The sequence below is a fragment of the Acipenser ruthenus genome, chromosome 4 (assembly GCF_902713425.1).
Source record: "Acipenser ruthenus chromosome 4, fAciRut3.2 maternal haplotype, whole genome shotgun sequence".
In the NCBI taxonomy this organism is placed as follows: domain Eukaryota; kingdom Metazoa; phylum Chordata; class Actinopteri; order Acipenseriformes; family Acipenseridae; genus Acipenser; species Acipenser ruthenus.
The window spans coordinates 13,995,402-14,012,145 of record NC_081192.1 but is presented as its reverse complement, the minus strand read 5'-3'; the positions used below and the strand labels follow the sequence as shown (position 1 = coordinate 14,012,145).

The 16,744-nt window shown below is 37.0% G+C and overlaps 1 protein-coding gene across 4 annotated transcripts in view; it reads right to left on the bottom strand.

Moving 5' to 3' along the window:
- Window positions 1-2,713: 2,713 nt before the first annotated feature.
- The window catches only part of LOC117400628 (ankyrin repeat domain-containing protein 12-like), an 88,176-nt gene continuing 74,145 nt past the window's right edge, over window positions 2,714-16,744 (bottom strand). For all 4 annotated transcript variants that reach the window (XM_059022042.1, XM_034000837.3, XM_034000840.3 and 1 more), the window contains 8 exons: window positions 13,702-13,902; window positions 12,401-12,543; window positions 11,379-11,526; window positions 6,264-10,948; window positions 5,515-5,613; window positions 4,973-5,116; window positions 4,768-4,863; window positions 2,714-4,057 (listed from right to left, as the gene is read on the bottom strand). In XM_059022042.1, the coding sequence (XP_058878025.1) occupies window positions 3,872-4,057; window positions 4,768-4,863; window positions 4,973-5,116; window positions 5,515-5,613; window positions 6,264-10,948; window positions 11,379-11,526; window positions 12,401-12,543; window positions 13,702-13,902 (5,702 nt within the window). In that variant the 3' untranslated portion in view covers window positions 2,714-3,871. The remainder of the gene's footprint in view (window positions 4,058-4,767; window positions 4,864-4,972; window positions 5,117-5,514; window positions 5,614-6,263; window positions 10,949-11,378; window positions 11,527-12,400; window positions 12,544-13,701; window positions 13,903-16,744) is intronic.

Here is a 16,744-nt window from a genome sequence, read left to right as displayed (position 1 = left end):
CCACGGTCGGCTGTGGAATAGCCTGGACTCGAACCGGCGACGTCCAGGCTATAAAGCGCATCCTGCACTCTAGCGACTGCTTTTACTGGATGCGCCACTCGGGAGCCCCTTGGATAGACATTCTTAACCATTTTACAATTCTCTTGTTATAGTAAGAAGGAATAAATCCTGAACTATCTCTCCCCCTGTAATCTCACACACCTCCAACACCGTCTGTCTGGGGAAACCGGATAAGATCCGGTTACTTTGAATTTCAAAGGACCCTTTGAAAATCAGGCTTTGGCTGGGTGGGGGGGGGGGGCACGTAAAAATACCAACACCCATTAACAGGTCGCTTTACCATTGGTTACATACCAGAAACGGGAGGGGAACCGCTCTGTGTTAAGGGGTATTTAACATCTTGTAAAGTCGTAATAACTTTGAATCTGTCTGTTCTGTGCTTGGGACATGATTCCTTGCATATATTATAATATAACTATTATGAATTGAAGAAAAGGACTTGGTGTATTTTCTTAAACATCAGAACTCACTTAAATCAACATTATTATTATTTGTTTATTTAGCAGACGCCTTTATCCAAGTCGACTTACAGAGACTAGGGTGTGTAAACTATGCATCAGCTGCAGAGTCATTTACAACTACGTCTCACCCAAAAGACGGAGCACAAGGAGGTTAAGTGACTTGCTCAGGGTCACACAATGAGTCAGTGGCTGAGCCAGGATTTGAACCGGGGACCTCCTGGTTACAAGCCCTTTTCTTTAACCACTGGACCACACAGCCTCCTAAGACTGTAAAGTTGCTGACTCAGCTTGTTAAAGACAGTAACTGGACTGTCAACAAGGCCTGCTTGGTACTAGACAGGCAGATACTTATCTGTTAGACTATCTCTCTTGCTTTCAGGTCGGTGAAAGGAAAAAATTATGACAATGTTTGTGTCAGCAGTCTTTTATGTCCTTGGGGGGCGGGCTTGACTGCGTCGCAGGCACTATATCTTATTCAGATTATCATGGTCTTTAAGTTAAATACCCATTTGGTAATGGTTACATTTCATACTTAATAGGGAACTTACTTCATCAGCCAATACATCCAATAATAAATAATGTTTTTCATTCAATAGTGGCAACTATTTCTGTAGTGTACGTACAAAGTATGTAAGGTGTATGCACCTGGCCTACTCGGGGTAAAACATAAAAAACTAGAAACCCAAAATGATATGCTATATACATTCATCCAATGTTATCCAACCACTGTTTTTTTTTCTTTTCTTGATATGGCACACATGGATATATATTGTATGCACTTTGGATATATATTGTATGCTTGCAGATTTGGAACAGCAAGATGGCAGTGTTCTGTGATCTCTGTGTCAAGACTACCTGAATGTAATTAAGTACCTGTATCTGAATCAAGATGATGATTTCTTGATGAAAAGCAAATATATTTACTTTGTCAATATTTATAAAGACATAATAGGATAGGAACTAGCAGGCTGTGTGGTCCAGTGGTTAAATAAAAGGGCTTATACAAAGGAGGTCCCCGGTTCAAATCCTGGCTCACTCACTAACTCACGGTGTAACCCTGAGCAAGTCACTTAACCTCCTTGTGCTCCGTCTTTCGGGTGAGACTTATTTTAAGTGACTCTGCAGCTGATGCGTAGTTCACACACCCTAGTCACTGTAAGTCGCCTTGGATAAAGGCGTCTGCTAAATAAACAAATAATAATAATGTGGAATTAGAAAAGTGATCATAGAATAAGTTAAAGACATATATTTTTGTAATTATGTAATACTTATTCAATTGTGAAGGCAGACCAACTATTACACATGTGGGTAAGTTGACAATGCACACTTTCTCGGTCTATGCTGCAATGACTAGGTAGAACATGTCTCAGTTAAAATTGCTGTAGTGTAAAAATATACACTAAGCCAAATAAAACCATAACACTGAGGTAGTGAAAGATTAATTATATGTAGCTTTTAGGACGGTATTGCATAAATTAGGTTCACCTACATGCTGATCTTAAAATTAAGAATCTTGAAGCAGCTGCTTTAATTCTGATTCTTACTGAAATTGAGTAATATAGTTTTATATTTAAATTTCACTTAAAAGATTCAGCTTGATTCAGTTTAACACATTAAAAAAGAGACCTTCAGGTGATTCTTTCAACCTGTCTACTTCTGGGTTGCACCTTGAGCACAGCTTGATGTTAGTCATGTTAGATTTACTGGCCACTTGGGACATTCTCACCAATTTACAAATTCTATCTTATTCCTTCCAACTAGGCTTCAGTGTTCACATTTTGGTCTGTATTGCCATCTACTGGCTGATTAATTATTTTTAAACATAATTTAAATCTATTTATGATTTTGTTTTTCTGTAGCATCTATATTCTGTGAACTAATCCAACCCATTTATATCTCTCCACTGCATATTTGCTGACCATGACAATATATTTTTTTAAAACAGCCAACAGATTACTAGTGGATATGTAATAATCCTATTTAGTCAGTTAAGTAACACACTGAATTAAACACATTTCTTATGTGACAACATTGTGGTTTTACCATAATGAAAGCTGTGTACTTATTATGATCCCTGAAAAGGCAACCCCAATGAAAGTAGCTAATGTAAAAATGGAATACATTAGCATTAAAATAATAAATAAATAAATAAATAAATAAATAAATAAACAAACAAACAAACTTGATACTAATTGCAGAGGACCAATAAAATGTATTCAACAATATATTACAAATATGTACATGTCATTTAACAAGCAAATATTAAAATAGGCAATATATCATTTGAGAACTATCGTTCAAAGGCAATATGTTGAAAAAATAGACTTTGTTGCTATTCCACGTCACACAGTAATAAAAGTAACATTTTTTTTTAAATATGTGTTAGTCAACATACACGAATTGAAAATGAAACTGCACATAACAGAACAAATGGCAAATATTCATGGAACAAGTTTTCTAAACCTCACTACAGTCCACAGTACAACTTTGTAGACAGAATCAAAACCAGTAATGCATGCACAGCATACACATCACAAATCTAAAACAGCTGCAGTAATGGAACAAGTAAAAAATCCAACACATGCTTTAGAATTAGCCAGGAACACATGACACTCAATTTAAAACTTCAACTTTGGTCCATTAAAACACTTTTACAATCAAAATATCTATTTTATCTCATTATCTTTTTTACAAATTAAAAACAATAATTACATGGTTATTTACAAATGCACAATTATTATGTATAAAATAAGTTATTAACACAATAAATTTAAGAGCACAGTCTGTACATTTATGAAAACCTTCACTAAATGAGAAATCTAACTTTTATTTTTTATAATCGTTCTTATAGATGAAAGGTATCCCACAACCCCATAAAGCAGGCTTTGTATCAAGTTATCTGCTTATAGATATGCATGCATTCTTTCATGTTGCAGAACACATCCATTCTTCTTTTCTGTGTCATTCAGCAGCTTCCAGCGCTGCAAGCACCAGCTTCTAGTCCCTTGTAGTAAGTGCCTATTCCTGAGAACAGCAAGCTAGAACTCTATTCTCATATTATTATACTATTTAAATTTTACATTGTCTAGACACCCAGAATATATGTTCTCCGTCAATAATTGTGTGATTGGGAAACAGGATTTCTGTTTTTACGTTTAGAACATGAACCCCATATTTAGCATCCAAATAAACTCGTACCCTTTGGAAGAGTCAACAGGATGCATTAAGTGCTATTGAATTGGAAACTCTATTCCTTTCTATAACTCTTGGTGTTTAGTGCAGCATTTTTCTTACACCCTTACACACGGATGCTCTGTTTGAGTCAAACCCCAGGAAACAAAACACACACGTCATATGGGTGTCAACTCAAAGTCATCATTAACGTCAACCAGTGGGACATAAAACTCTGGGATCTCGAAGATGCTGATAGATTTGTATGTTGCAGGATCAAGTTCTTGTAGTTTGAGCTGCCATTCTAGCCTCTGCACTGCATTCAGTGCTGCTGCTTCATGCTGTTGTCTCATCAGAAGACATGTCTTTTTAAACAAAATAAAAGAATGCTTGTTAATATTGCTGACTGAAGTCTTATCTACACAATTAGAAAGGTGTATCGTGTAATTAAAAGAGAGTTGTGGGGGATGTTTGTTGTTTACAACTTAATTCAAATGAACTAAGGAAATTGTCATCATCAGTTATTACTACTCCCTATGATGGTGCTGAAAATGTGCTTACAGTCTCACATTAAACAAAAAAACCCTATAAACATTGACCCTCTTTCTTCAAACCCTGGAGCTTTTTGTATTGTAAAATGCTACATTTCTGTAGTCAAACTACTCACTGGGCTCAGGAACTTAGTTATACATCCCCACACTCAATATATGAAAACAACACTTAGTTGACCAGACATGGTCATTTCATCTGAGATAACTGTTCCAATGGATAGATTACAGATAAATTAAACACATTTTATGGTAACATTGTGTAGATCACAGCAAACATATGCCTAAAACAATGCTGTCCACACTCAAACAAACAAAAGGTTAATTTGAGATTCTGGTTGGACTGAAAGCAGTTAACGATACCTTTATATATAAAATAAATAAAAGCTTGTGGACACCATTTTTGAACAGGAACATTTTACATTTAAATAGTTATGCTATCAGAAATCTATTAATGCACTTATTTTGTCCTACAATGATGTACTGTATACATTTTATAGTTAAGATTTATCACAAGGGTTGCTTACCTTAAGCTTATCAAACTTGTCATCAACATCATGTAACCAAGACATAAATTGACGGGCATTGAACCGATCCCGCACTGATATTTTGCTGTCATCAGTCTAACAAAAGAAAAAAGTAATGTGTTACTTTTTAGATAAACTAATGGAACAGGTCAAGTTCACAAATAAATGAAATCCAAGCATTTGTATATTTCAAAATGTTTCATACCCGAGGGTCCTGGGGCATGTTGTAAACTTCTGCATCCAGAAGAATAGTGCAGGCACTAAATGGTAGAGTCTGGTTGGCCAGGATTCTAGCTGCACGATAATGGACACGCAAAACCTCCTGCTCGTTTGACACTATGAGTTTTTCCTAAAATTAACAGGAAAAAACAGTTAATTTGTTATATAAATCTCTCATGCAAATGGTCTATTATTGCTATGGCCAGAGGTTAATACAATGTGGCAGTGATAACTGTTGCAGCCCTAGCTGCAAAGTTATGATGTCATACCCAAAGTTATGATGTCGTACCCAAATCCTAATGTGAAACTAACTATCCTCATAATGCCGAGTCATTCGCAGCCTTTAATTTGCAATGAAGGTTCAATCGATAGAGAACATCAAATGAGCATTTCAGCAGGAAGCTTTTCATTACTTGCTAGATAGATTTACTTCCAAATACACACTAAAAACTATTTATAGCTATTCAATATACTATAAATCAGATCAGCAGCCATTATAACCACAGCATCAAAAGTGACTCTTCTTACCCGTTCAATACTGTGTTGCAAACGCAGCTTCATTCGGACAACCTCCTGTTGTTTGAACATTTCTTTTAGGGGTTCAGGCAATGAAGGAGGCGGTGTTATCTATAAAAAAAAATACAAAAACCCCCCCACTGTTAACACACAAAAAAAACACACTTCAAGTGGCAGCTGAGATCAACATAAAAGTGAATTAATGTGGTATTACTAGCTTTTGATAGAAGCAGTATGGGTTCTTTATTTAGGCCAGAAATGATTAATGATTCAGTTTTTGAATTACAAGGAAGCATAAGTAACATTAAAGGACATCCACCTTAAATCTCGTTTGCAACGATATCTGATGTCACTGTGTATTTAGCACACAACTGAGATGTGTTACTTCTGTGATAATAATACTACCCAACCTTTTTTTTTATTGAACAATTCAATAATTGCATGTCATTTTACACAATTCCAGTTCAAGAGTTATAGTACTATAATAATAATAATAATAATAATAATAATAATAATAATAATAATAATAATAATAATAATAATAATACTACAATTTAATATGTTTAGGACTTACTTTTGTGAATATATTTTAAACAGTTTATATATGTGTTTAAAACTACGGAGCCCAGGAGGGGACATGAGAGAAAAAAAGACATAGGTATCTCGTGGCCACAAGATAGTAAGATGGGCGCACAAGATATATATGTTTTCTCTTATGTACCCTCTCAGGCTCTGTAGAAAACGAAAAACAAAACACTTACTGTTGGTATACAAAGTTTACTAAAAGGATTTCCATCTAGAAGGTACGATCCATTGAAAGTCACATATTCATCATAATACTGTGGCGCTTGTGGGATAACACTGCTTAACACTTTCTGCTTCTCTTCAATCTTCTTTCGGATGTGCAAGAACTCATAGTAAGGGTTGGCCCTCTCTGATTGGTATGGCTGAATCTCATCAAGCTTTAATGAGTCTACAACATCTGCAAGAGATTGCTGGGTCTTCTCTTTAGCCTGCAGCGCTGTAGGGTTTGCTTGCACAGGCTGTGGCACTCTCGACATCTTCCTCTTTCGTGGGTGATGCACCTGAATGTCCTCGTCCTCTGTTAACCTTATTTCTGCTTTGATGGAAGCTAATGAATCACCATCTGTATCAGCTACTTGTGGGCAACCAACTGAGGCTGCTTTTATCATTCCAGCTTGTGAATTTATTTGAGTTCTTGCGCCTCTTTGAGAAGCATCCTGCTGTTCTAGTTTGTCATCAGCAGTTTCTAGGTCTACCGTCATCTGCTCAACTAATTCCATCTTCATGTCAGGTACACGATTTGGTTGGGTAGCACTATCTGGAGATGGTTTTAGAAGGTCTTGCATTTCTTGCGCAAGTTTTTTTTCCAGGCTTTCTGCATCAAGATGTTCCCCTACTTTATCCTCCAGGCTTGAGCAAGTAGCCTCAATGACAACTGGGGACTTAGGCAGAGCATATTCAGATTTGACTGACTGGGCAGTACCTGAGCTTTCAAGCACAGCTTGTTCTGCAATACTTGATTTAGATTCCACCCTGCCAATGTCATTATCTGTCTCCATGGCTGTTTCTTCAGTATTCCTTAACTCATCACAGCATGTATTTGGTTTCTGTACAGAACTTTCTGTGTTGGTATTGCTTACTTGTTGCTCAATGGTACATGAAGGATTGATAGTTTGCTCAGGGCTATTTGGACAACATGGTCTTACACTTTCAGACAAATCACTTGCTACTGATTCTACATTTTGCTCCTCAGTTTTACTATGTGTGCTTAACTGGGTACCCTCATCAGGATGAATACAAGTAGTGTCTCTTTCCTCAGAAAATGGGGGTTGGTCCTGGTCAATTTTTTGGGGCACCTCAAGTCGCTGGATGCTGGAAGTTGACTCGTATGCTTCGTGTGTGTCACTACTGCTTTCATATGCCTTTGGAAGCAACGGTAAGGACAACTGAGAAGATATAATTTCCAATGCATTCATGGAAGGGATTGAGCCTCCCTGCTTTGCACATTCTGATAATTGCTCATGTGGCATTTCAGCTTGGGAAGCTTCCTTATCTGGGGTTATTTGAGTGTTATTGTTTTTTTCCAATGCTTTATCAGTTGAGTGATAACCCTCCAATTGTGTTTCTGCATGGCTTACATGCAGTGGACTACTCTGCAGTGCAACACAGTTGTTATGCTCATTGCTACTTGGCACGGTAGACACTGGAAGGGAAGGGCGACAGCTTGAAACACTTATGTATGAGCTTTCTTCACTGGCAATAGCTGGTGCTTCTGTTGTAGAAGTGGTGCTGCTAAGACTTGGAGGCACTGAAAAGAAACTGTTTTGGTTTTCTTGTGTTGGGGCCAAGCTGCTTTCTACTACAGAAAGTCTTAAATGTTCATTATTAGAGGGTGTTGCTATGCTATACCTGCGTTCCTCACCAAGCTTTCTGCAATCAACAGCATGGGGCTTAGCATCCTCATTAGAAATCGATCTCAGGTAAGATGGAGGCTGTTTGCTGGACAGTGGGGGCTTGAGACGATGGGAAACGTCAAATAAACTTTCAGCGTCTCTTTCATGAATAATAGGTGATCTGGCAGTGGGCACAAACTGAGACTGTGAGAAGGGCATTTGTGAGTCTGAGACTTCAAGTGTAAAATCAGAATCATACTCAGTTACTGGCCTAGGTGTTGTCACTGCAGTCTGGCAGGAATCCTCTGAACTGGCCACTGAAACCATGGACACTGATCTAGAGATAACTCCTGATTTTTCACTTTCTGGCCTAGGAGATCGAGTCAAGCTATTATCAAGACCATGAGCGATTTTTCCAACACTTGGCACATTTTTTGCATCTAAGGAAAAAGACCTTGTGCTTGTGGGATCTTTTAACAGCTTCTCTCGGCTGTGAGCTTCAGACACCTCTGAGCTTTTAGACCGTAGAAGCTCTTTATTACTGTATGATTCTGCCGGCAAGCTCTTTAGTCCCTCTTTGTTCTTCAGTTTGCTGAGCTCTAACCCTGGCCTGTGCTTCAACCTTTCCCTTTCCTTTTGCTTAATCTTTTCTTTGTGTTTCCGATGCCACTGTTCGATCTCGCGATCTTTGAGACTCAGCATTCTCTCGAAACTTGTCTGCATAAGATCATCGTTGACCAGCCTTTTCTCCTTCGGTCGAGTGTCCTTGGCAGCAGGTGACGGTTTAGATTTACTCTTATCAGCCTCTACTTCATTGGTCTTTGCTTTGTTGGCTTTATTAGATTGAGTCTTGTCCTTGTGTTTGTCCCTGTAGCGGTCAATCTCTCTGTCCTTTTCCCTTCTGTCTTTTTCAGGGGTTTTTAACACATCTTCTTTCTGTTTATCCTTTGAGGAAAATGCTTTATCATGTGATACCTTACTGCTCTCTGTCACAATACCTTTTTTCTCTTCGAAAAATACCTTCATGTTTGAAGCAGAGGTTACATCTTTGATTTTTTCCTTCTTTTTTTTCTCTCTCTCATGATCTTTCTCCTTTTCTTTCACTCGGTCTAGTTTGCTTAAATCACACCCCTTTTCCATGGGCTTCCCTTTCTTCTCTGTATTTTTCTCTTTGTCCTTCTCTTCGTCCAAATACCGCTCTCTTTCTGTCTTTTCCTTTTCATGCTTTTTTTCAGACTTGTCTTTGTTTTTTTTGTTGTCTTCTGGCTTTTTTAAAGACAAAACTGCTTTCTGCTTTTCATTGTCCTTGTGGGTTTTTGGTGCATGCGAGAAGCTTGTTTTTTCTCTCTCTTTCCATCTCTCTGTGCAATCGTGTGATTCAGCTTTATCAAAGAGGTTGTGTTCATTTTTAATTTTTTTCTCTTTGTCAGAATGTTTATCCACCTTTTCTGCATCTTTTTCCTTTACTGGGGACCTTTTCTCCGTTTTTTCTTTCATGCCTTTTTCCTGTGAGTCTTGCTGTTCGATTTCCTTCTCTGTAAAGGGCTGCTCTGCCAGTTCCTCCTTAACAGCACCACCACCATGTGGACAGTCCTCAGACTCCCTGTCTACAACAGGGTCATCTGTTCTTTCCTCCTGCTCAATCTCGTTCATATCCTTCCCCTTTTCTTCTTTGGAAAAGTTTTCTTTCTTGTCCTTTTTCGATTTATCTTTGTCTCGTTCCTCTCTAGACTTCTCTTTGCCAAGATTTTTTTCTTTCACAGATCTCTTTTCTTTGACAGACTTCTCGGACAGCTTTTCTGGAGAAATCGTCACATTGGTTTCGGTTTTCCCCGGCAACAGTTCATCGTTTTCGTCACTCTTGAAAAAGTTCTCTTTCCAGAACTCCCGATCAAATTCCAGGTTCCGTGGTGCTTCTTTGTTACCGTCTCTCTGCCTGTGCTTGTCCTTTCCACCCTCATGCTCTTTTCTGTGCTTGTCTTTTCCTTTGTCCTTGTGTTTTAATTTATGCTTTTTGATCACTTTTCCATCTTTATCAGTCTTTCGCAAGGCTCCCTCCAAACTGTCAAAGCAAGTCCCCAGGTCCTCCTCTTTCCTCGGACTGGAGATTTCAACCTCCTCATCTACTCCAATTTCTTTCTGGTGGTGCTTGCTTTTCTCTTTGTGCTTAAACCCTTTGCTGGTTGAACTTTCAATGGTGTTGTCTGTGTCTGTATAGTGGTCATATGGGACAATCCCTGTCTGCGTCTGCGAAGACATTTCTGAACCTCCTGGGGGCAAGGTCACATTTTCCTGTTTTAGGGAGGCAGATTGTTTGTCAGATATGTTGTGATTAAGCTTGGGAGGTTTTACTAATGGGAGATGGTAAAGATGAACTGAAGCGTCATCCTTCGGGCTAAAAGACATTTTAAAAGAATCCTCCTCTTTTGTCCGCTCTGAAGTTTCCAGTCCGGCTGCAGACGAAAAAAAAGTTATCTTAGAATTTTCTTTGCCATCTTCTTTGAGTTCTTGGTTCTCTTTGTTTTTACTTAGATTTTTAATTTTTTTCTTCCCCTTCCCTTTCTCTTTATGCTCAGCTGTTAGGCTGATCTCTTTTTTAGTCCTTATTTCAGTTTTGTGACCCTCTGCTGCAGCTGTAAGGGAACAAGTTGGAGATGAGACTTTCCTCTCCTGTGGTGCATCATCATCATCTGAGCTCTCAGAGCTGCAGATAAGCACTCTGGAGGGTTTTGGCTTTTTCGACTTGCAGGCATTTTGCTGATATGTCCTTTCCTGCTTAGCAATACAATTGTTCCTCTCTTTCTCTTCCTTCTCCCGTTGTCTGAGCTCTCTCCTAAGAATATGTCGGTTGTTCAGTGCTTTGCTTAAGTCTTCCTCTTCCTCGTCGTCTTTGAACTCGTACTCGTCCAGGCCAGATACGGAGGCTTTGGTTGGGGTCAGCTGTTTGTTTTCAGAGTCCTTTTCACCTTCAGAGTCCTCCATATTATCATCTACACTGGAAGGGTTTATTGAAAGTGGGTCTTCAGATTCTACAAGGCGGAAATCAAAGAAAATTTTGGCTATAACCCAAGCTTCAGTTTTAGGACTTAAGCAGTGTGTTAAATTACTTATCTCCTTAACTTTCAAACTACAAATACGAATTCATAAGTGGACAATAAAATTGTCTATGGTACTCACAAGGAAGTATGCATTTACAATTAGAGTCATCAGTAGAATGCACAGAGGTCTCCTTTATCCCCAGATTCTAATACTACCAACAACAAATATTATTTAAAACTTGTATCTTTCTATTAAATTCTACTAAACAAATTAAACCTGTGTCAGCTGTAACAGGTAGAAACGGTCCATTCTAAACACAAAAGCATGATTGCCAAATTATGTTTTTTCTATAGTTCAATTTGGTCTTTTTCATTTAACATTAATGCCTCAGGCAAGATTATAATTACTGGGGCTATCTACCCGAAGAGCTGTCTTCATCATCAGAGAGAGGCATCTCCCCTTTAAGTAGCTGCTCTAGCTCTTCTGTGTCTGCAACATCCACTGGCCTCTCTCCACATTTATTGGCCTGGAAGGCATTACCTCCATGGCGGAGAAGCAGCTTGACAATCTAGGAAGAACCAAATAAACAAACAAACAAACAAAAAAGGGTATTAGGTTTCTTATTGTAGGTATCGTCTTTCATATGTATTGAAATGATAAAAACATATAAAAGGTTTAAAGATTTGGTTTTACCGCAAATATAAAGTTTAACAAAACTGCGACAGATATAGTGGATGACAAAATAATAAATACAAGAAACACCCTACACAATTACTGAGTAACAATGATAAGTAATCTGACAGAGTGATTTGATACAGAACATGTCGTTATTAATCTAACTAAAAACACTCATTTGATTTCACTTCTCGATTTTCCATAGAAATGTGTCATCTCTACAATGAATTGTGGGATTGTAGTCCAGGGGAAGATTTAATCTTTGATTAAACTTGACAAACAAAAACTCTCCCAGTATAGGCCTATACAGCAGCAGATCATTCATTCAGAGTGATTAGCTAGTATTGCAAGAATGTTTTGTGTGCGTTTACTGCACCACCTGACAGCAATGCAGTAAAAATGTTAGTGCCCCAGGTGAAAGGAAAATTTGATTCAAAATAGCTTTTAAAATCACTCAATTTGGAAGTTCATTATTACTGAGTGATAGTCAACTGTATAGTGTTGTGAAATTAACAGATTTTTAAAAGGCTTGTTTAATACCTGCCGAGAAAAAACATGTTGAAGGGAATTATTCAATTATTTATTTGATTAACCTAGCATGCTAATATGTTTAGTGCGCTCACAATAGCACTTGTTTACAAAGTATTTCGTTCAAACAAGTTAATGTAATTTTAATATTTCACATGCTGGTGTTTGCTTAACATCTAGAATGATTAAACTCTCAGTGTCACTGGTGATCTGCAGTATGAATGGTTGGCAGTACATACATCTCTGTGTCCACTGCTCGAAGCATCATGCAAAGGTGTATCATCGTCCAGACCTTGTGTGTTCACTTCAGCTCCTGCTGCTATCAAGACTTTGGCAACATCATAATAGCCCAGGTTACATGCTTCATGCAGTGGAGTCCAGCCTGAGGACATAAAACAAATCACAAAACTTAAAAAAAATATGCATTTAACCACACACCACAGAAAGTGCATAGACTTAGATTTTTTAACTAGCATTTTCTGCGTAAGAGGTTTCCAAATAGGGAGACCTATTAGCAGATACAAACAAGTACTAGTTATGCAAATTAACTAATACCACTGTGCACTAGGACAGGAAAAACTGGGGACTTCTATAAGGCAATGCATCAAATTCTAATGATTAAATGACAATAGTTTTTTTTTTTTTCTGTGTCAAGTTCAACAATGTAATACTCTTCTACATTGCAATTATTATATTTGTGCTTCTATGCAAGCGTATGGTCAGGGTACTTTCAAAAGAGTAAAGTTTAAATCCAGGAATGCAACAACTGGCATATTAGTTGATTTTAGTCACTTGTTTGTTGTTTTGTTTAAGTAGAGATTACAGGTTCTGAGTGGATGAAACATGCAAACAAGTGAAAAAAAGTAATACTGACTGCTCCAAAATAAACAGCAATCAATATTACTAATCTGACAGTGAAGTATAAGATTTGAAAAGTCAATATTACTAATCTAACAGTCACTTATAACATATATTCCCTTGTCAGAAATAATCCTGTTAATAGCTTTACTTAAATTTAAAACAAAATTGCATAACATACGACTTGCAGACTGCAATAAGGCCATCATGGGAATGATGGCTACATATGCTGCTATGCCATGTTATATTGGCCTACTTTCTAAAAACCACCCTCTACATAATGAAACCCTTACATTTATCAAGATAATTAAAAGATCATAAAAGTATGCTATACTATTTTCTATTTCAAATTCACTACTGAAAAGTACACAGAGATTTTACCAGCAGTACGTCTTACCAGTACGTTTAACCCTGCTCGTCTTCCATTCATGTAGCAAAGTAAAATACATTAAATGTGTTTTGGGGTATTACAAGGAAGAAAACAGTCACATTATGAAATTAAACAAGCATATATATATTTTAGACCTGAATATTTTTTGACTGCTGTGTGGTAGACTGCGTGTCTATAATTCAATGGGAGGAATAATAACTGATTGAAACACATTATTTACCTGTAATCATTATTTAGAGGGCCCACAACAACTTTTACCTACATAATTATCTACATAGTTTGTTTTCCTACCTGCAAAATCTTTAACATTTACATCTGCACCAAGGCTGATGAGTTCTTTAACTTGCTTTGTGTCTCCTCGGATGGCTGCCATATGCAACGGAGTCTCTCCTCTCTCATTTCTTTTATTCACTTTGTCCTTCTGTCGGGATGAGGTACTTGGGATTTTCTTTTGCACTGGTGTTGTCTGGGATGGGTGGTTAGGAGTAGAGTCTGAAAAAAAAAAAAAAAAAGTGAGAAGTGACTCTGCAATCTCAGACTCATTCCTAATAATGCATCATTTTTTACACAGCACATTACTTTTTGTCTTATATCTATGATTTCTAAATAACCCAAAGCTCTAGTCTGATTTACATGGATATTATGTTAAATAAAGTCTGCTTTAAAGTCAAAATCAAATTCAGGCTCATGGTTTTCAAGGTATAGCCTTCTTTCGTGGAGCCAGGTACAAACCAGGAACCATGCAATGAATTACAGGCAAGTCATGACTAACATATGCTTTCCTGAATTGCTTTAATTGTACGTGCTTTTATACTTCAACGGAAAGCTTCCCTGCACTCCGATTGGTTGAACTAGAGGGATATAATCCCTAGTATATTCCCTTGGAATGCTTGTAACCGCATCACAAAAACAAATCAAACAATATCACTCCACCAGCTTTATTTGTAACAAAATGTTGCTTTAAGTAAATCTTCCTTCACAGAAAATAATAAAAGCAGAGAGTACTGCCGGACAAACTGAAAAACCTAATACTACTAGCAGGGTGGTCAAACGTAATTTTAGAGTTGTTCAGAAAAAAAATCTAAATCAAATTGGATTATTAATCAGTTGTAACCGAACTTTAAGATATCTGAAACAAATAACCATTAAAAAAGCCTTATAAAATGCGCAAAAATCTGCTAATTAGGCCTATTTAACCAATGGTCCAGACTGGATTTACTGTGCACACTGAACTAACTTTGAGTCAATAATAAAACATAAAAAAGAGAACATGTGCTGCATTGTTTTCTTAAAATAACAAATCTGTGACAGTTGTACAATATGTGCCTCTACAAACCACCTCTCAAAAGCGGAAGGCATCGACTGAGCAGCTGCCCCTGTGCATCAAACCATGTATGAGTCATTTAACAGGGTAATGTTTTATTTACAACATATCAAAATCTGATCATTAAATGTATGAATGGCCCGATCATCTAAATGGCCCCATCGAGTCACTGGAGAAATGTATAATGAAATGTCAGAAGAATCTGCCAGCTTTCTATCTTTATATTTTGTAAAATGTTCATTTTAGAGTGCTTATGTAGAAGGATATAAAAGTAAAATGAAAAACTAAATAAATACAGTTAAAATAAATAAAAATGATAATTAAACGTCTCGGGACACATTACCCAAATGATCCATAATGCCCTCTGTGTCAGGCCTTATTGCTTACATAAAATTAAATAAATACCAATATAGGTATTGTACTGTACATTGTCAATTTTTTTTTTTTTTTTTTTACTATGACCAATAAAATAAAAAATGGTATAAAATGAAAATATAAATGTGCACACTGCAATATTTTTGGTGAAAATCATCACTATCACATTATGTTTATACTTTTTTTATTCCATAATGTTGCCAAGCTGTATTTTTGTCAGACTGTATCTCAGTAATTTCTTGTTCATCTCTCTCCCTGCCACTCCGCTGTCACAGTCTCCGTTATTACAATGTGAACCAGTTTCAAATGATTTCATAGGAATGCATTTTATAACCATTTAAAAAAAAAAAAAAAAAAAAAAAAAGCGCTATAAAAATGTTTTGACAACAAAAAAACACTTCAAATTTTCACACACTTTATTAAAGGTTTCTGGACATCAATAAATTCATGTTCAGATTCATGAGGATTTTTTTTTTCTTTCTGTGATGAAGCTTGTTATACAAAGCATCATGCTTGTACTGCCCCTTTAAGACAAATGCAATGTGTCAAACGTAACCTTTTCATGTGAGCATCTGTGTATGCTGTATCATCACTTAATTCAGCAGACTCTGGGAATCCTGGCACTTGGATATAAATGTACTAGGATAGGTAGTCTGGATGTCTGCCATACTTAAGTATCCACTGATGTATAGCTTTAAATATGTCTAACAGATGGGTCTGTCACAAGTGACCCTAAAACCCATTTTCCCTTGTACAAGGTGCGAGCACCTTTTTTGAAGTGAGAGGTGCATGTGGCAGAGATGCATGGCTCTTTGATAGAAACAGTTTATCTGAAGTCTTCCCACTGATGATGGGAATGAGAATGTAGAGATGGGAGCCCAGCTAACAAGATTTAAGTTTTTGCAGGTATCAGGCTTTTAAAGACTGTCACCCACACCTGTGCTGGCTTTGACAGACTCACTGAGAGTAGAAACTGACCCAAGACTGTCATAGCTAGGGACCTACCTAAATCGCGATTTCGCGGCAGTCGTGAAATTGAGGGGTCACCGCGAAATTCACCTCTTAGGGGCCAATGCATACAAACAAGTACGGAGAGGAAAAAAAAAGAAAACTTGTTTAAATGAACTACTGCACAACACAAGCGATGCAAACTACGTATCTTCCTTCTGCAGATAGCCCATTTTTATTCCTTCGCCGTCCCGTGTGCATTGCACTTAAGCAAAAAACAACAAACAAAAAATGTCCACAAGTAACATTTACAAAATAAATTCTCCAAAGCAGTTAACGTTCTTGTTTACTATTCAAATGACAAAGTTTTAAATCAGCCTAGTCTCATATATATATATATATATATATATATATATATATATATATATATATATATATATATATATATATATATATATATATATATATATATATATATATATATATATAACTCAAAATGCATTAAGCACAACTGGCAACACAAGAGAAAAAGCAGACTGGGAAATGCCAGCAACAATTGCGACTTTAAAACATGCTTTCAAAAGTTCTTAACAAATTGCAGTGTCGCAATTGCCTGCAGTGTTAGTACATCTCATTACAATATTTTTGATCCCTCATTTGGACTATCTTGTTTTTGTGAATTCCGCC